Source organism: Periplaneta americana, chromosome 2 (genome assembly GCF_040183065.1).
Source record: "Periplaneta americana isolate PAMFEO1 chromosome 2, P.americana_PAMFEO1_priV1, whole genome shotgun sequence".
Taxonomy (NCBI): Eukaryota; Metazoa; Arthropoda; class Insecta; order Blattodea; family Blattidae; genus Periplaneta; species Periplaneta americana.
In genome coordinates this window covers 168329624-168351273 of record NC_091118.1, presented here as the reverse complement: position 1 = coordinate 168351273, position 21650 = coordinate 168329624, and the positions used below count along the sequence as shown (strand labels likewise).

Sequence of the window (21650 nt, the reverse complement as noted above, 5' to 3'; positions counted from 1 at the left end):
AGATAAAAACAGATACTACCCAATTGTTACATGCTTCAATTTTGTTAGAGTGCTCTGTTTGATTTGTTTGTTTATAATGTTACAGATAGATAAATTAATGGTTTGGCAGTTGATAGAAAAATACGATTCTCTCTTGCGGTAGTGCTCTATTGTTTCCTCCAGGAGACTGATTTCTGATGTGAGTACAGCCTACCATTCCCACAACACCCGGAAATCCATCTATTTGATGGAATTCAATATCACACCAGATAGGTTATGTTTCTTATATGAGCCGTTCAGAGCAGAAGTGGTGTAAGTCAAAAATGGGTAATGTGGGTTAAAGTAAATTTTCTGTAAAATACAGAGCAAAGTAGCAATTAATATTCAGTTTATTTAAACTATTAGTAGTTAGTGGATAGCAAGGAGGCCATATTAATTGCTACTTTGTGTTGTATTTTACAGAATTTTTAATTTAAACCTCACTTCCCAATTTTGACTTACACCACTTTTGCTCTGAACGGCTCATATATGAAAATTGAAGGAAATGAAATACATCGTGGGCAGAAAGAGGCAATTATGTGAAAACTGAAGGAAATGAAATACAGCGTGGGCAGAAAGACGCAATTATGTTCGACACATATTTAATAATCGCAAAATCATGGTATGATGAATGTTAGAATATCACTAATCACAATATTAAATGTCTCTGTAACATACGATCGTAACATTGTTGAAACTATTCATGGGTGATATGGGATTATTTCGATTAGTGGTAAATTCCAAACTTTCATTCATTTTATTCGCTAACCACCACACAGTTTCTTTGGACAGACGAAATCTCGAATTTCCTCTCCCTGTATTCTCCAAAAGGATCCCCTCTTTCCACAATAACGTCAATTTGACATTGGTTTCTGTTTAAATAATTCAAGTCTCTTCTATTCCATTGAATCACACTGCCATTTTGTTGGAACTTGACTCTGATAAATTCTACAAATTCACTCCATTACGAGCAGTTAAATTTTATCCCAGTAAACAATCACGTTTAACTTTGATCATGACTGATGCACCAGATACTGAAGTTGAACAGGGTGAAATGCGAACTTTACAGTGGTAAAATTTTGATAAAAAATGGTGCACTCGCCCATGAGCGTAGCTTAGTGATGGGCATACTGTTTTTAGTAACATGTAACGATATGCAACTGGTGCAACGTAGCTGTTAACGGTGCCTCTCATTCTGGATAGGTTGTGAGGGAAATAAGAAGGGAAAAGGAAGTCATCCTTTATGTTTGAGAGTAGGCATCAAGTTATCTATTCATTTCACTAAAAGAATAATTGCCATTACAAAAACTCGAATGGGTGGATTTCTTGGTAATGGATTCACAGAAAAGATCAATAAACAAGCAACAGTTGGCAACAAAGCTTAATTATAAAATGTTAAGTTCCTCAAATAAACACTTTTGTTTATGCAATAAAAGTAAACCTTTAGAGTCACAGTCATGTCATCCGCAGATTAGATTAATCTAAGGTTTTCGGCGAAAAAATTGTGAAATACAGTGTCCATTAGAAAATAAAAACTAATACAGCACTAAAAAAATACTACATAGGTGAGGATATTGTTGTATTTGTGGATACTTGGAAATCTGATTCAAGAACTAACAATGATTTTGACAATTTTGCCGAAATTTTTAACTCTGTTGCCGACAGCATTGTTCTAATTTTAATGTACACTCACCATGTTGCCTATTTGCTGGAACAGGCTGTGCTCTGACAGTACCACCATCTTCCATCAGCCTACTAGTGAACTCCACAGGTGGTTTTGTATGATGAGGGCTTGTTGGAACAGTTTGGGTTGGAGAATCAGGAAGTTCACTTGGGGACACAATACCACTTGTTCTTCGGCTGTAAAAATACATGAAAGTATAAGAAAAATAGTATATTGAAATTAACACTGTGCAGACAGTCTCCGACTACGACCATGTGCATTTCTGGGCTGATGCTACAAGAAAAAGCCAGGAATTGCACCAGAAAATAAAACTGCAAGGTGAGTGTGGATTTTCCATTGGGTGACTTAACAGATTCAAAGAAAGACATGGAATCCGAAAACTAGATGTGTCCAGTGAACAAGTGATGAAGTGTCCGCGGATCAGTTTATTAATCGGTTTCAGAAAATTGTGTCTGAGAGTACTGTTAGTGTGGAAAAAATACATAACGCCGACAAGACTGGTTTATTATGGAGGTGTCTTCCTATAACAACACTAGCATGTACGACAGAAACCTTGCCTAAGGGCTTCAAACAAAACAAAGATCGTTCAGTGAATATTCAAACCGAAAATTAGTGTATTTTTGTGTTAAGTGATGTGTTTTAATAAAGAAAATCCACACAGTTTTATATTATTTAGTTACGATCAAGTGATTGAGAAATAAGCTTTATATGGCTGCAGTTTCAACATGTTGGCATCATAAAATACGAACAGATAATTTGTTAAAATACTTATTCAATTATCCGACAAAATCTTGTATCCGGAACTTGCCTGGTCCCATTGGTGCCAGTTAAGAGGAATTCTACTGTACCTCACTCTAGATACAGCTGTTGCTTTGGATAATCCTTTATTACTCTTTTCACCTTCTTTTCTGTTTCTTACATCATAGCAAGATCGAGAGACTGGTTCTAGATGAGTACTCATTTTGTTCTTCGTCCAAGATCTGTCTTAGCATAGCTAGCTAGAGTTAAAAATGGTAAGCAACTGTTGAAATATTTTGCTATTTAATTAGAATTCCATTTATAATTTATAAAATATAGTTGTATCACTTATCCCTTTATACTAGTCAGCTCTTGATAATTATGCCACTCTATACGTAATGTATATAGGCTATTTTCTTCGTTACAATTATTTATTTGTATTCATTCACTGGAAAAGAAAAGCACCATTTGTTCCTGGTATAGGGAGACTGCTGCTTAGACTTCCTTATTCTACCAATACAATCCAGTTTTTTTATTGCTTATAGAATACAACGTTGGTCAGTATTCTGATGTAGTTTACAAGAGTGAGCACGATTTCTTCTCCTTTCATATGCATTACAAAAATTGCTGGTACTTTACACATTCTGTATAATGACTTTTGGACTTATGACAAACTTGACTTGACTGAAACATAAACCTATCATTAGTCTAGGACTATTGGATGAGAGGCTAATATGAAAATGGTCAACATAGTTACTTACATCTGTTTCACATGGCATTGGAAAAGTATATTCACCATTCAGTATCCCAACGTAAATCTTACCACCCCCAGCCAAAGCATCATATTGGACTATGTGATCCTTTTTCACAATTGAAAAGTGTGATCCCAAAATGCGTTCAGTTCATTTTTATGAAAAAACTGGACTATTTTTTTTATTCACTAATCTACGGTTTGAGGGAGTGTTCAAGTCACATGCACAATAACACAAACCTAAACAAGGATTGGCATTGTTTTGGAAGAAAACAAGCTTAAAATATAATGATAGAGCTCTCAAACATAATCACATATATGTATAAATCATAAAAATGGCCAAATGAACTGAGTGAGTTTTGGGATCACACTTTTCAATTGTATTTGTTTTATTGCATGAAATCCAATTATTATTAGAAGCAGGGCACGAAATGGGTGTTCTCACGAACTGGAATACTCTCTTATTTTCGTGGACATGGTGTTATTGATGACGATCACGATGGAATTAATGACCAGTGAGATAATGCTGAGCATTATCATGAAATGTTAATACACACATCACTGTAAATATAACAACTTCGGACACATGTCTTCGGAAATTTTCATCCCTTTTTCATATTTACACGGACAAAAACCACAAAGAGTACTCACTTCATTCAGCCGAAAAAATATCTTGAATAAAATGCACATATCTTTAATAATTTACTTCTAAGTGTATTATTACTAGTGAAAGAGAATGATTTCCTGCCCTATGTTCATGACTGGAATCTTTGTTTCACAAAGTCTCTGAAATGAACACTCAGGTCGCAGTTTAAACAATAAGAAATTCGACTTGCTGTCCAGCAGTGGCCTATGATATCTGATCATTAGCTCGATATGGAGTGATAAAGTTTGCTCAGGCTCAGTCTTTATAATTTCATAAATGCCATGCTATTATTCAGAATCTCAACAATATACAATGCAGAATCAAGCATATCAAGAGTATTATAAATTAATGAGAGCTTATATGAATGCTAAAACATAATAAAGCAGTACTGACAATGCTGATGGTGTCATCGTCAGTATTTAATATAGCAATTTAATTCACACTTAATTGAAAAAGTACTGCAATATCATATAATTATATCACAAATAATTACCAAATTAAAATGATCCAGAACGGACAATACCCATTTCTTATGAGAAGTAACAGGTTCCTAAAATTTACAAACTGGAATATCATTCACTCCAGTCCATTTCGAGTCCTGATTATAACTAATATAAAGTAATAGCTTGTGAAATATTCTGCTAAGGAAACTTGTCCTGTGTTTACTTTAAAGTCATGATTGCCAGTTTGTAGGTTTGTAACTATTTTCTGTTCATAAATTCTGTATTTCTAATAATTTTCTTCCTTGTTACTCTTTGAGTAATTAGTTTGCAATACTTTATATCAACTGTCTGATGGATAACAGCTTTAGCTACACTTCAGCAGAGTAGAACCTGACTGTTACAGGCATGGTTGCTTATGCCAGTATAAGCACAGAGTAATTCTTATTAATAAGTCTTTCACAGCACCATAAGGATTCAGAACATTAGGCCAACCATGTTGGATAGCATAAAAATAGCATACACATAACAAGATTCTGCTCTCTTTACCTAAAATCACTGATAACCGAGCTACGGTCATCATGAATGGAATGCTGTTCAAAACTGCTCAGAGAACCCAGGGAACTGCAGCGAGAAAACATGAGTGGTGTTTCCTCAGCGTAGTGATCAGCTCCACCAAACGTAACCACTTTGCCTGAAACAGAACCAACCACTTCAATAGTCCGTACCTATCTAACATGTATTGTGATTCAAGCTGATTCAGGTTCGATTCTCAATGAAATGTGCATGTATCAATGGAGGATTTACAGGATAGGCAAGGGAGGCCATGCCTCCCCGGCCTTCCTAAATATTTTACTAGACTATAATATGACAGTATTAATTCCAGCTGAAGTAAGATCATAGACAAGTTACAGCAAACGATGGACATTTTTCCTTTTATATTGATTTTACTATTCAGTACAACTAAGATGTAAGTTACGTCAAGCTGACCACATCCAGCAGGTGATGCCTGCTCGCTATAGATAGTACAAATAATTTGTACCAAAAAAAAATAAATAAAGTGCTGCAACCTGTACAATCGACATTGAGCAGCCTGCAGTGTCTATGCAAGAGTGGGACAGAGACAACTATATGACTCTTCTCCCAGGTAACGATGACAACAGCAGTTCAAGCAATAAGATAGCTGGTTAGCAGAGTGTTTAAACCTGACGAGAACCCGTGAGAAGAGGCAAATTTGGAGAAGTCCTACTCATCGCTAAGAAGTGTATCGCTAATCTCTGCTATGTTCAGCTGTATTGACAAGCTCTCTCTCTCTCTCTCTTTCTTTCTTGTTGGCTTTAGAAAATCGCGTCATGTATTGTTAGTTTTCTCTCCCTGCTTGAAAGTTTTGTTTTACATTGGCAGATTTTTTTCCTTGTTTGCAGATGTTCCTGTTATTTTTTTATTTTATGTTACGAGATATATTCATTTATATGTTGTTGTTTTCTAATGCCAGGCGTTTGACAATAAAGTCATTTGACCTCTTGCACTCCAATATTTTTCAAAGATATTATCATGACCAGCCACTGAAGCACAGATTTTGAGGTGTTCCGAATCCATTTCTTGATTTGAGTTGCACAATGGACAGTTAGGGGACTGATATATTCCAATTCTATGCAGGTGTTTGGCCAAACAATCATGGCCTGTTGCCAATCTAAATGCAGCTACAGACGATTTTCGTGGTAAATCGGGAATTAACTGTGGATTTTGATGCAGAGAGTTCCATTTTTTCCCTTGGGATTGTGTTATCAAATTTTGTTTGTTGAAGTCTAAGTATGTAGATTTAATAAATCTTTTCACAGAGTAATACGTAGATTTAGTAACAGGTCTGTAAGTAGCAGTGCTGCCCTTCTTTGCTAAAGCATCCGCATTCTCGTTTCCCAGGATTCCACAATGGGATGGTATCCATTGGAATACATATATATATATATATATATATATATATATATATATATATATATATATATATATATATATTCATTTATATAGGATATTAAATATTGATAGTTTAGAAATAAATGTAAACTTGTCCCTAGTTTAGAAATAAATGCAGATTTGTCTCTAGTTTCTTCTAGTAGTAGATGTTCAGTATGTTGTGACCTAATTGATTGGCTTGTGAACAAAGAGGATCATCAGGTGAATTTGCTGTATAAGTCTGTAATAATAATGAGATAATGACAGGTCCTATATTTTTAATACATAATATGCAACCTCTCATCAGTCACGTTTTGGCCTCCTCAACTTCAAACCCACCGTACGCCACTGATATGTATGCACTAGGGTTGCCAACTCTCCCGGGATGTTTTGTATTTGCTCCTAATTTTTAGCAGTCTCCCGGCTCTTGTATTATTCTTCTCTTCGAGCATTTTTCTCCCTTATTTCTTGCATAATGTACAAATTTTTATTCTAAACAATTAATTTTTCCGTGAATGATGATTGTTTATATGATGAATTTTGTTGTTCAAGAGGTATTAAAATGTGCAGAAAGTAATGTTTGGCAGAAATGGGTTTTAGTGCTCACTCACTCAAAATCAAACTGTGTTAATGTTATAAATTTGAAAAAACTGGCTAATTTATTCTAAGCATACCAAGCAGTAATGCTCATATAAAAAGGGTGTTTCATCTCATGAACAATAATTGGACAGATGTTCGAAACATGAGCACGACACATTTAATCAAAACAGAACTGAAAATTGCAGTTGACTTCAAATTTTACGAAAGACAAAATCTGTCTCAAAATACTTTTAATTAAGCCTAGCTGCCGAAGTGTAGAATAAAGTTGTTTTTTAGTAACTGAGCCAAATAATTTCTCTATTTCCAATGTGAAATTTTGTCAATTCCTTAGTCTCCTGTATTTTCTTAAAAAAAAAAGTTGACAACCCTAGTATGCACACCTACTTTAGGTAATGGATGTGCATTCTCTGTCTTATGTTTGTCCTATGTTGTCTCAAGCAGTAGCCTTGCGAAATATGTACTTAGCCATAAAACAAAAAATCGCACCTTTTTTTAATGTCCAAAGTTGATGTGTCGCCCCCAGTGGTCTAGGGGTAAAGCACTTTCCTCTAGGCCCAAGGGTTGCAGGTTCAAACTCGACTGGGTCGATGGATTTTTCAGGATGCAAAAATCCGGAGTGCAAGTTCTCCAGGAGAGACTTTAAGCCATGAGTCCTATGTCAGAGTTTTCTGGCATGTTAAAGAACTCCAAGTCTAAATTAGAGCCTCTGGACCAAATTTATCCTCTCTTGCATCTTAGTAATACCTTAGTTGCATTGTAGGTGCTGTTTGAGGCGATGAACTTATCACTTGTCCCTATAACCCTATTGGCAAATATGTGTAACTAAATTCCTTGTTGGTACTGCAACATCTGTCAGAGGCATCTATGTTCCAACATCGGAATGACAGATTAAATACATACATTCAAAATTGATATACTACCTTCAATGAAGAATAAAAAATAAAGAGAGTGTAGAGAAGGTGAAGAAGGCGGAAAAAGAAGAAAACATGAAAAGTTAGGAAGAGTAAAAAGTGAAGAGCAGAAGGTAAAACGAAAAAAATACTGAAAACATGAGGAAGAGGTAAAAATAGATATCCAAATAAAGATGAGAAACTGGTGAAAAATAATGAGAACAAGAAAGAAGAGGTAAAGGAAAAAATATGAAGAAAGATGTGCACCAGGGAAAGAAAAATACTGAAAACAAGAGGACGAGGTGAAGGAGAATTTTCAGTAAGCTGCCTGTAACAATTTATTCACTATTTCATAGTTATCAACAGGATATTTAATCTGAATTCAGATATCACAACTTTAAATACATTTTAGATTTTATTCTCGAAAATTACATGTCAAAGGGATAAGCATACTTATATACAATACTAGAATATCCTCCCTTCCCAATGGCGAGTACTTGACTATTTGTCATTCTCCCATAAAAAGCAAGTTGTATACACCAATTGACCTACAGAATCGTTCTGGAGAGTGCATCATAGGAAGCTGGTCTATTCTACACCTGTGATGAGATGATGATGGAGATTCGTTGGGATGTCACAGGATAACTATAGCTCCCGGAAAAAAAAAAAAAAAAACTTGTATTACCTGACTACAGGCTTGCCCAACACAAGTTATAAATTGGAGGTAAGCCAGCGATCGAACCCAGGTTCATAGGATTATAAGGCCAGCACTCTAGCCACTAAACTACCATGGTGGCATAATATCACTGTATAAGAAGACGCAAATGACTTAACCAGTGGCGTATACTGGTTAAAGGGTTTGGGCTACCGCTGACCCTATTATTACACAAAATATATCTAACAATTACTTTAATTTTAATTACTATGGTAAAACTAATAATACAAAATTATTACATTATAAACTTTTTCTTTTGTAATTTCCTTGGGCTACCGCCGGTAGCCCCGGTAGCCCGCAAAATACGCCCCTGGACTTAACTGATACTACTGAAAGTCAATTTATAGCCAATTACTTTTTTTTTATAAGTGCTCAGCATTTGTAACCAGCCAATCAACAACTAAACTATGGAAAGATGAAGACTTAGTAGGACGCGAAAATAATTTGCTCGTGTCAAAGCACAGCAGTCAACAAGCATAATGACAATGATTAAGGTTTCAATTCCCTTACACCATTATTTTAAATGGTGATGGCGTTGGCATATTGCGAGTTAGCAGTAGTAGGCAGCTGGTCATGTGCCAGCAATCTGCCCTTGAGATCAATATGGTACAAGACCTTTACTTAAAACAACATGGAATGAGTTGAGACAAAAGATACGTACAGTTTGTTATTATGCACCGATGACCCAGTACTGCAAACAATTTTATTAAAATAGCTCTTGTTAAAGTTCCTTTGTTACGCAGAATATGGAACACCATATATATATATATATATATATATATATATATATACATGCTACAAATGTTCATGTATGTCACCCAGATATTTTCTAAAAAAATTGAGGCATATTTTCAAAATCTATTTCCTCATAAAACTTTTAAGTATCATATTTACCCACGTAATAGATGCATTTTTTTTTTTTTTTATCTTTTCGAATTTTATAACAAAATACTAAGGGAGAAAAATTTGTGAGAATAAATTTTAGTGGGGGGAGGGGGGGGAAGGGAAACACGTATTAAAGGTGTGTCAGCTAAAATGCTGAAATAATCGATGGAATGCGTAACAATATATGGGCTGCTACTAATTTATATATCAATTGCATCGCACTTAAGATGATCGATAGAGTTAGCAGCAGTTGTATAAACAGATGATAACTTATAACAATGAATACAGCAACAATAAGACAAGACATTTTATTGTTATTATTAACACTAGCCTTACCTCACTGACCATCAGATCCAGCATCACTGCTATTATCTGTCACAGACTCACATTCCTCTTTGCATGTATTGTGCGGGGAATTTTTTTTTTTAATTTTAACGCGAAAAATTGGGGTGCGTGCATTATGCGGGGGAATCCATTATGCTGGTAAATACGGTATATAATCTAGAAGAAAAAATTACAGTATCTTTGATGTACCTAGAAAAGCACTAAGCATCCATATTTTAGAAATATATCCTTATAATAAAGAAAAAAAATATATTATTTTGTCAAAAGTTATTTTTTTTAATTTTCTAATACCTATTGTTAAAATTTTTCTTTTTATTTAAAAAGTAATTAACATATCAAAAATCTGATATTCTAATTTGTTAACCACAGTGTACAGACCATGCAGTAAAAATTTCATGTTCTTAGCATTAAAATTGTAAGAGCCTTTACCCTTCGAACCTGATGAAATGTGCTGAAAAAAAAGTGTGCATGTAATTGAAGTTCAAGGGTGCAGCCATTTATATACTGCGTAATTTTTATGCTTTCGTGCGCCGCAGAGCATTGAAACTTGCTCAACATATAAATAAGAGATTCCCGATTCAATTTTTACAAGAAAACAAAAATGCGATTTTTGACTAAAAATGACCAAAATTTCACCCATCACCTTCCTTAAAATTATAGTTCCACCCACAAAAGAGTTCGTATTTACTTATGTTATCTCACCTTCTTTATCTCCCCGTTGTTGTTCTTCCTTCATGTCTTCTGTCCGGGACGCAGCTTCATCCCCTGCATTATTAGCACTGTCAGGTTCCCTCTTCACTACTAAGTTGTGAGTCTCCGGAGGAGAACATGCATCTTCTGTAGCTGGGAACTCACTATCCGACTTTTTCTTCTGGTCTGATGCAACATTGTCATCGTCAGCTGCTTGATTTGATGGCAGGGGAGTTTGATGCACACTTTCCACATTCGTTGGAACACTATTCAAAGAGCTAAGCGAACTAACCCGGGAGAAGCAGCCCGGAGTTCCTTCCTCACAATACTGAACAGGTTTCTCTGGAGACATGAGGCCCGAACTCAGACCTGACTGTAGCCTTTTCAAAGGTTGCCTGGGAGCCGGAGGCAAAGCTTTCATCTGAGGTCCTTTTTCTGTAAAGTCTTTATCAAAATTAGAGGCAACTTCTGAATTAGACACATCAGTTTCGTCTAAATTTTTAGCAGCATTTTCTTCCACTGATTCATCTTTGGTGAAATTTTCTGGTTGTTTCTTTCCCCCATTGTCTTCTGAGTGAGGTGTAGGCGGTTCACAATGTAGGTCAGACATAGAAGTGGCGGTGGAGAAGTTGTATGGTGTCTCATATGGCGTCCCTTCTGTGCAGTATGTCTTCAGTGTATCTTCATGAATAGGATCACTTCCATCATAATAATTTCTCTCTGATCTCTCCTGCTCCCTGCCACTCATTTCATGATTCTTTTCAAATTCCGTTTCCTCATCCTCTTCTGCATATTTTAAACTGTAGTCGGTAGGCTGATCCAAGTCAGTTTCTGCGTAGTCTCCATACACGACGTTCATCTTCATGTTTTTACTTACGTGAATATTGCCTTGATGTCTATACGGATATCCACGTCCTAAGTCATTCTGATTTTGCTTCCCTCTTATGCCACTGGAGCTCCCAGAATTCTGGTACTCTGCTGGGCTGCTCCTTTCTCTATCTCCTTCAGATTTGATTTCATTACTTTCAGTTGTGTTAACTTCAGGATCTCTGGACTGAGTATTGTCTTCGACATACTTAAGACTATAATCTACAGGCTGTTCTTGAGCCTCTGCATCATCATCATATGCGAAATCTGAGTATTTGGTTCTGACTGTGGTAAAGGAAGGAGAAGAAGAAGAAGAAATGCAAGTCTGTTGTGGAGATGCATGCTGATACTGAGGTCTGTTAGAAGTGTTCCCGTAAGATCCAGAAACAAGAGGACTGAAGGCGGATCTCTGACTGGACGATCTAGAACCATCATAAAGGAGATTCTTTGGTTGTTTAGGCGATGCAGAAGCTTTCATCATCATTTGGTCTAAAGGGACAGGGGTGCTTAGTCTATCATCACTGCTCTCTCTTTCGTCAGGAGGCTTTGCATCATGTGGGCTTTCAATGGAAGACTGACGAGAGCTTATATGCCTCTCTCTTGACAGGCTGGTAGTAGTGGTATGACTCTCTGGAGGATCGGGGAAGTTTGTTTCACTAATCTGACCCAGCCTGGTATGCTGATAATCATGACTATGCTGCTGCTGAGACAGAGATTGTTGAGTGTTGTCTTCGTTGCTGACGTCCAGAGATGACACCTTCCTGTTCTCCTCCCTTTCTCTCATGGAATTGCAGTACCTACGAAGAAATCTTCGATCTGAGTTCTCGCCTCCTGCCATCTGGGAATTAATACGACCAGAATCACTTAGGCTCCCTGTCAAGCCTTGTGCATTTTCGTTCGTAGGCGATGTCTGTCCAAATGTGAATGGGTTAATGACCGTCCTGCTCACACGCTCGTACACCGTGTCAGAGAGAGTACTCGTCACAGAATCCCTGCTGTCAGACCTTGCCACAGCTCCTCTCGAGTGGTATTTTGAAGTCTGATGATGCTGATATTGATGGCCTTGAGAATGGAACATTCTGCTGTGACGTCTCTCCGTGGAACCAAAGCAGCGTTCTGTTGTAGAGAATACAAATTTCTCGTCACGCAAACCCACTGTGGAAGATGAAGGAGATGTACTCGGCTCAATATTGTCACAGGTTTCTGACAGAGTTTGATCGAGTTCTTGTTCAAGGGCGCGCTGCTTGCGGACGTAGAGACTTGGAAGTGCAGGGAGTCCTAGACCTTTTGCTGTAGAATCAAGAGGAGGGAAGTTATTGTTCGGTTTTGCACTCAGTAAATTCTTTAGAGCTGCACTAGATCCCATGGAAATCATCTTGTGTTTGGAATGGACAAGGCTTCGAAGCATGCTGACAGCACCCATGTCCCATAATGCACGCTGGTCCTCAGCACAACGGGCTGAGAGGTTCCAAAGAGTTCCACATGCATTGCTGACAATGGTCAGGCTTGGGGACTTCAGTTGTTGTAGAAGCACTTGTAAACAGTTGTGTTCACGAAGTATTGCCCTGTTGAAGAGGAAGAAAGTGTTCAAAAATATTATTAGTTTCTGAATTAAAACTATTTTATATATATATATGTAAAGTCTTAGACAAAAAAAAAAAAAAAAAAAAAAAAAAAATGACCAGCTGCCATACGCTAAGTTGCCTTCGGAAAAGTTCGGATGATTCCGTGAAAGCTTAGGTTTACACATGAAGAAATTTTTTATGCACAACTCCACTCTGTTTTTCCTTTGTTTTGTTTATTTGTTGCTTTTTCTGTCTGATTATAGGTCAAGTGTTATGAACAATCTATAACGAAGATATATTCAAGGAGTAAATTAAGTGCAAAATAAACATCCTTTCCCTAGTCGTGTGACCCAGGCACTGCCTGAAGTGGACTTAGACAAATTCACACTACATTTTTTGTGTCTAAGGCTATACATACAGTTTCTACACATTTAATTACTGACAATTTCTGTTTCACTAGTACAGAGAGGACAAATGCCATCGTGGTTCAAGAAAACCAGTCGACTGCAAGCCCCTACATGTCTCAGATTTACCTCTGTAATATTCAATTCAATTCAATTTATTTGGCCATTAGACATAGTTTTAGGCTTCGTCAGAATACATTGAAAAAAAGACATATAAATACATTTACAAAAACACTAATAACAGAAACAGTAAAATTTAAGTAATACAATGAAAACATGAAATAATCTGAAGCTTTTAAATTGAAGAAAACTAACCAAATTGCAATTAAACTTATTTATTAAAATACAATTTCGTACAAATTTGTGTTGAAAAACTCAGCAACAGAATAAAAAGGATTATTTAATAACCAATTGTAAAATGTAGTTTTGAAACTATTGATTGGTAATTTATAATATTGACTTGGGAGCTTATTATATAATTTCATCCCCATAATTAAAAAGTTTGTGTTGCTCTTATGTAATCTACAATATGGAATATTAATTTGGTCACTATTTCTAATTTCATGATCATGTATATTGGCCACTAATGAGTAATTGTCGATATTTTGTCGAATGTAAAGTACTAGATCATATATATACAAATTTATGATTGTTAAAATCCGTGATTGTCTGAAAAGTGGCCGACAATGTTCCAGATAGTTTGATTTACATAGAATTCTAATGGCCTTCTCTTGTAAAATCAAGACACATCCAATTTTGGTTCCATTTCCCCAGATCCTGTATCCCACTTCTGCTCCTTGGCTGCAGAACAATGCATTTTTACTTGCAATGCTTCTATGAAAAAAATCTTCGTGGAAAAAGTGTCAGTTTCTTGATTTTTTTGTGGAGAATAAGGCAACAATATAACAGATTCGTAAAAAAATTTAATGAGACAGGCTCAGTTCAAAATAAGAATTTTCAAATGAATGAACATGTCCTTAGAGAGGAAAATTTAGATGAAATAGGTTTTCGATTAGAACAAAGCCCTTGAAAATCTTTGTGTCAATTATCGATTAGATAATCAGATAGGAATGTCTAAGACCTCAACTCAGATTGAATTCCTACACAACATACCTGTAATCTTCTCTAACAGCAATATGACTAGATATATTGCGCAGAATGCCTCCAGCATTCTCTACTATTGCTAGAGTCTTGGATGGAGCTTTGTAGCTTAACATGTCAACAAGGAAGCCCAATGCACCTTCAACAGCACAGATGTCAACCTTAAAAGAAAAGCCAACAAATCTTGTTATCATAAGAATAAATCTAATACATTATTATTATTATTATTATTATTATTATTATTATTATTATTATTATTATTATTACTTGCAAAAAGGATGATGATGATGATGATGATTTTGTTTACAAGAGAATGAATCCAATTAAGTTTTTCATATTACACAACTTCGTTAAATACCTCATCTTGATCCTGTAATCATCCTATATAGTAAATGTTCATCTGTATGTCTATATTAGTATACAGAACCTCGTAACACATACACTATACGAAGCAGATACGATAATTTTGTAACTGTAACTAATTTCTAAACTGCCTGAAAAATATCCTCTATCTATGATGCAATGTTTTCACATTTTACTTGTATTCTTATACAGGGAATTGCTTGACCGAAAAAATGATGCAACTTGGCTACTAACGAAAGCTTTATTTCTTTCTGATAAAAGAAAATCCTCATGATCAAATGTCCTATCAGGCGTCTGACAACTGAAAAACTATGTGCTAAGTGAATCAACATAGACTTAGTCTGATCGATTTTCTAGGTCATAGAGCCGTCTATATTACACAATTCCGTAAGATATATGTCCTATAATGTGACTGAGGAAATACATATTCTTTAACTACACTTTCATATTGAATAACTTTATCTTTAACTGTATTATACTATTGTTCCTCCACTTGTCAGTTTAGATTTAGATTCTAATCTGAATTTTTTACTTATCCTACTTCATATGTAAATTTGGATTCCTCATTTATAGTTTCTTGATATACATCGAGCTCTGGTCTTAAAATCTTGTTCAAGTTTCGACAAATTTTGCGGAACTTTTCTGATGGACACTAATTTTCTGATTTGTTTAAAACAAAATATTTCTAGAGTCCAACAGAATTCTATGACATAAGTATCAGGGACTTTTTTTTATTACTCATTTTACTTCCTTTTCAGGGCAATGTCATCACTCTTCCTGAATCATTCCTCCTTACGGCTTCATGGACTTCCACGAAAAAATAACATTTTATTCACATAAATGTTGATTATCTAGTTACAAATATTCTTATAATCTGATTCTGTTAATTTTCTACTTAGAACATTAAACTTTCGAACATTACTTTTCTCCAATATTTGTTCTCGTAATTTTCCGTTAATTTGTGTATTGATATTTTGTAAACTTTTTCTTAATGTAAATCTGTAGAAATGTATCATATGTTCACTTTATGAGGAACTAAATATAAAAGAAATAGCTAGCAACCAAAGAATTCGTGTTGCTTTAACCTAAAACAAGTATTTTTGGTCGGAGATATAATATTCTATGCTCGAGGATACAATAAATGTGATGTGTGTATGAATATGGTTTATAAAAATGTCGTTTTCCGAAGTGCTGAAATTACAATGTTCTAATACAACTGCACTATTTAATTTTTCATTTGTATCTACCTTGTTTATACTGCAGTGTGCTGAGAGATTCCAGAGAGCAGACAGAATAGACTTCAATGTTGATTCTTTCTTTCCTTCCATGGCAGCCTGCATCAGACCCGACACTGCACCAACCTCTCGTAGTGTCTGCTTGCTGGCACCATCGGCACGCCATGAGAGGTTTCTCAAAACACTTGCTGTCACCTGTAATGGCCCACATTGTTACATCATTCTACCCCAATACTAATATTGTTTTCTGCGACTTTTTTTTTTAAATAAATTATTCTCAGAAGCACTAACACTACAATTTCAAGGCAATATGCAAATTTAATATTATGTTGAGATATTTAACAGCTAAAAAAAAAAAGAAAGTTATCTGTAAAGTAAATTACCGTTTAAACAGAAAGAGTTGGATAAAAAATAATGGCAACACTGCTACTACATCAGCCACACAAGTCTGAAGCCTTAGGGTGTTGTGGAGCTGAGGAAGGAAGGTCAGACGAGCTAGTTCAGCAAGTGGTATCGGTTATACAATATTCAGTCAAATATGGCGACACAAAGTACAGGAGGACAGTACAAGCACCCTAACGACATATTTACGAAGCTGGAACAACGTTCGTGGATCAAAATTGAAGTTGCACCAGTTGTAGTGCACAAGACTGTTATCAAGGACTGCGTGAACCAATGCTGACCAGGCGACTATAATCTATACCATTAGCTTACGACCCAATTAACGACTACACCATATTTTAAAACTCTGTACTCAACAGAAGAACGAGGTACAATACAGTCATACATTTACAGTACATATAGCCTATTTCTTGTGGCATACATGCAATTACTCTTCACTCATCAAAGAGAGAAACACACTTCAAGACATACTGCAGTTCACGAAAAAGAAGATAAGGAAAAAAAAAAAAAAAGAGTAACAGTGATAATTTTATTATTGTGAGAGAAGAGAACATTTTAAACGGCAGTAATTGAAGAAGAAGAAGAAGAAGAAGAAGAAGAAGAAGAAGAAGAAGAAGAAGAAGAAGAAGAAGAAAAAGTGAAGAATAGTTTTATAACACCACATTCAAATCATAATATGTTTTCAATACCATATTCAAATCATAGTATGTTTTTTAATAACACATAGTCTGCAGCCTCTGTACCTGTCGAAGATCTTCACTTGGAGACTTCAACTGAGCTACCAATGCCTTCATAAACTGACGGAAGGAACAAAGTAAGGCTTTGTTAGCTCCATCACCAAATGTAAGGTTTGTCAATGCCATCCCTGCATATCGCCGCAGTGTGACACAATACTGATCACCGGTTGTACTTCCATGGGCTTCATGGTCAACCTGAAAAATACGAGATAAATACAACACCACCGAATAAATTACATTTCTGCACAGCAACTTACTGCTGTGGAGAATATAATTTCGTCTGTAATATGTATCGGTAATCCATACACTAATGTGATTTCCATTTTCATAAATGTTTAATATTGCTTGTCTCATATTAACACAGTTCACACTCAGATCTTGGATATGTAGAATTAAAAAAAATAATGACAATGGAACATCTTAAGCTTGCGTAATTTTATATACTGTAATAAAAAGTTACAGACTTAGTTCAAGAAAACAAAACAAATACGAAATAACTTTAAATTTACACTGTTCTACAGCTATTGGTTTCAGCTGTTATAAAAAAGTTCACTATTCATGTATTACAGTCTTCAATGTACTGTCTAATTATCTTAAAGCTTTGAAGGGCCAAGAGAAAAATCTTAGAACAGAATTACAAAATGTCTCCATATGCGAAGTGCAAGTCCAATGATAATCCAAAGGGGATAAAAGTGTTTATTTGATCTTGACAGAGAACCGAACGGAAGTTATGTATCCAATGAAGTTATGTTGTCCTAAAGACTCAATTAAAAAAATCGCACTTTTTTTACGACATATAACCTGCAGAATGGTTAGTCGAGGAACAGAAAATCTATGTTCTGCTGTAATAAAATCTGCATTAAATCTTTTCTTTCTGGCATCCAAAAAGTAATAGAAGAGCAGCTGGCTATGGACTGGAAGGTCCGGGGTTCGATTCCAAGTGGTGACGGGATTTTTTCTTGTTACCAAACTTCCAGAACGGCCCCTAGTTTCACTCAGCCTCCTAGAAAATTGAGTACTGGGTCTTTCCCGGGGGTAAAAGCGGTCGGAGCATGGTGCCAGCCACACCACCTCATTCTAGTGCCGAAGTCATGGAAAGCATGCAGCTCTACCTCCATGCCTCCCAAGTGCCTTCATGGTGTGTGACGGGGATACCTTTACCTTTATTATAATTATTATTATTAATTGGCTCTTTACGATTCACTTACTTGAATGAGTTCTGCTACAGCATGTAGGCCGCCAAGTTGACACATGGCATGACGATGCTCTTCGTCAAAGGACAGCTTCATCAGGGCAGCGATGGTAGGCCCAGGATGCCGCTCCATGTCATCTAATACCAGAGAACAAGAAGAATCTTGTCCAGCTAAACCTAGTTCCTTCTCATTTCCCCTCAATATCATTAACAACACTTCCTGATCAATTCTTGTAGCTGCTGGAAAAGATTTCATATGCGGCACGTAAGGATAAGCACAAGCAAAGCACACTACTAGCTGTGTGAAGCCAAGGATGAGGAATTGCCAATGCACACTACATTCCATGTACAATACAGAACAAACATCTAGCCATAGGTTCACAACAGTTACATTGCTTTAATCAATGCATTGAATCCCTGTCCGAAACTTGATTACTGAACTTTCAAAATTAAACAATCTTTCATACCTTCTCATTTCTTTTTTTCTTTCAATCAGTTATTAAACTACTATGTATCAAATGCAAGATTATCAGTGGAAAAGATGGTAAAGGTAGAATTTTGGTGAGATGAGACCGAAGATTCACAGTGATTATCTAACATTTGCCTTATAGTTGGGAAAAACTCTGAAAAAACCCAATCAGATATTCAGTCTAAGTGTGATTTGAACCTACGCCTCAGATCAATTCCTTACCCCTGAGTTATAATCGGTGGTCTTTCTTTTCTTAATTCATACAAAAGTAAAATATCACGTAAAGTTAACATTTTCCTCTTATTGATTCCTAAGAATTTTAAAGTTATTGTGAATGATGTACTCAAGAAAAAATGGTTATCACATTTATATAATGATACCATTAGTATTCTGTATTATTTGAATTCTCTCTATATTATTACGGGGAATTAATATTAAGATCTTTACATTCTGTCATCATGGTCACTTCTGACAGTTCTTGACAAATTAAACTTATTTTATGGCTCATGACTGAATGTTTAAGCAGTCTTTCAGTAGTATACTAGGCAAGAAAAGACGTGTTTGTTATGTGAACATCATATGTTTGACAATGATAATTTAGTAATTTTATACAATTTCAGAAATACAATAATCATAGGCCTATGAGAAGTTTCTATTAAATTATACTTTTTGTCTCACACTGAAATAATCATTATGAATCACAAGTTTGGATAAAGAACTAATTAAATTTTACAGAACTAAACGCAAGGATAATTCGAAGAATATTTTACTGTTTACTATTAAGCAATTAATTTACTTACTTCTTATAAATTACTTTTAGAGAACCCAGAGGTTCATTGCCACCCTCACATAAGTCCACCATTGTCCCTATTCTGTGCAAGATTAATCCAGTCCATCATATCTCACCTCCTTCAAATCCAATTTAATATTACTCTCCCATCTACGTCTCGGCCTTCCCAAAGGTCTTTTACCTTCAGGTCTTCCAACTAATACTTTATATGCATTTCTGGATTCACCCACACGTGCTACATGCCCTGCCCATCACAAACGCAATTAATTATGCCTGGAAATAGTAAATAAATACACATTACTGGATATAACTTTAATATTCTTAACTTCGAATTGAAGAAATGTGTACATCATCCACAATGACAGGAAAATGATAACAACTTTAAGCTTTCGGTCTCATTTAAAAATAAGGGCACTTAAATAATAGGAAGAACATAGGTGACTATATAGGTGTAATATGAAGCAACTAGACATATCAAGATAGAAGGTAATTGTAGCATATACATTGAAGGTTACCGTATAACTTAAAAGGATTGTCTTTTTCGTACAATATAGCAGAAGTTTTCTTCGAATACATAATAATAAAAGACATTGTAACTAAAAAAATTCTCTTTTAAAATCAGACATACTGAAATGTCATTATAAAGAAACTATGTGGACAGCCAAATTAAATAATTGTAATGCACTTAATTACACAAAAAATATAAAAACATATAATTAAAAGAGCAGCCTTAAAATAAAATTGGTTTCATTTAATAATTTATGATGTTCGCTAAATGCCATTCACTGTAAAATTATAGCTGTGAGTTGGTTGATAACAGAGGGAATTAGTAGTTACACAAATTACGTAGGGTGATCCACCTTAATCAGTGATAAATGTTAAATTCAATTCCAACTACTCACATAGGAAACACAGCCTACATAAATTAAATGCGTAACATTGCAAATTATCCCAAATTTAGCAGCGCAAAGCAAGGGTGTGGTAAGCATAAAACTTCTAATGCTATCAAATTGAAAGAAATATAAATACTGTATATTCATTTGTTTCAATGTGCTTCCATAACACACGTGCTCATGAGAATACGTATTTTTACAGCAACATTTCTCCACTAAAATACACACAAACTATAGACCACCTTCCGAGCTGCATGCTGTATCATATAACTTAGATCTCATAAAAATAATATTTTCTCTCATTTGCATGTAGTTTTTAGGCTACTAACTAACATGACTGATATTTTATGTTTTGTTTTCTACTGTAAGAAACTCTTTTTTATTATTTATACTATATCTGGGTATGTATTAATGAATTTTTAACATCTTACTTTCTTGGCAACATATGATTCTGTTGCATATTGTTACGTCTGAAATATTTTCCTTTTACTTTAACAGTGAATATTTTTAACTGTGTTAAAACTACGCTTACATTCTTCCAAATTAAGATGTTTAGCAATGCTCCAGGTAATTTCATAACGCTACTGAACAGCTTACTTGATATAATTCTTTCTTTTTCTTTTTTTTTAAAGACCATATATGATTATCTGATAAAACTGTGACAAAATTACATAAATGCTATTTTTACATTTTTACTAATGAACGTTTTCAGCTCAAATGAGCTATCTTTAGATCAACTGAATACATTTATAAATAGGTTGACAAACAAGTATGCATACAAGACATCAGAAGGATAAACCAGGTACTATGTAGAAATAATTTACATGTGCTTACATTCATTAATAAAATGTTAAAACATATTAAAAGTTCTAAATTAAAACCTGTGTAAACCATATACATTATTGTGATTAATATCGTGACTAACAAACCACTGAAATGACGAAGTGATGCTTAGTCACAATATTAATCACAATAATTTACATGGTTTACACAGGTTTTAACTTAGAATGTTTTAATATGTTTCAATTTGTTTTATTAATGGACGTATGCACATGTAAACTGTTTCTACATAATATCTGGTTTATACTTAGATATCTTGTATGTACACTTGTTTGTCAACCTATTTATAAATGTATTTAATAGGATTATTATACAAATTGATCTGAGATGGCTCATTTGAGCTGTAAACATTCATCTGTGAAAATGTAAAAATATCATTTGTGTAATTTTGTCACAATTGTATCAGATAAGCATACATGGTCTTTTTTAAAAATAAA

The 21650-nt window shown here is 35.0% G+C and overlaps 1 protein-coding gene across 10 annotated transcripts in view; it reads right to left on the bottom strand.

Annotated features, from left to right (window-relative positions):
* Positions 1-21650, bottom strand: part of LOC138694789 (adenomatous polyposis coli protein-like) — a 531541-nt gene that overhangs the window by 32042 nt on the left and 477849 nt on the right. For 9 of the 10 annotated variants that reach the window (XM_069818859.1, XM_069818853.1, XM_069818852.1 and 6 more), the window contains 7 exons: positions 18238-18461; positions 17036-17224; positions 15903-16085; positions 14305-14453; positions 10368-12787; positions 4827-4971; positions 1712-1878 (listed from right to left, as the gene is read on the bottom strand). In XM_069818859.1, coding sequence (XP_069674960.1) covers positions 1712-1878; positions 4827-4971; positions 10368-12787; positions 14305-14453; positions 15903-16085; positions 17036-17224; positions 18238-18461 — 3477 coding nt within the window. The remainder of the gene's footprint in view (positions 1-1711; positions 1879-4826; positions 4972-10367; positions 12788-14304; positions 14454-15902; positions 16086-17035; positions 17225-18237; positions 18462-21650) is intronic. The other variant, XM_069818860.1, reaches the window with a different exon arrangement.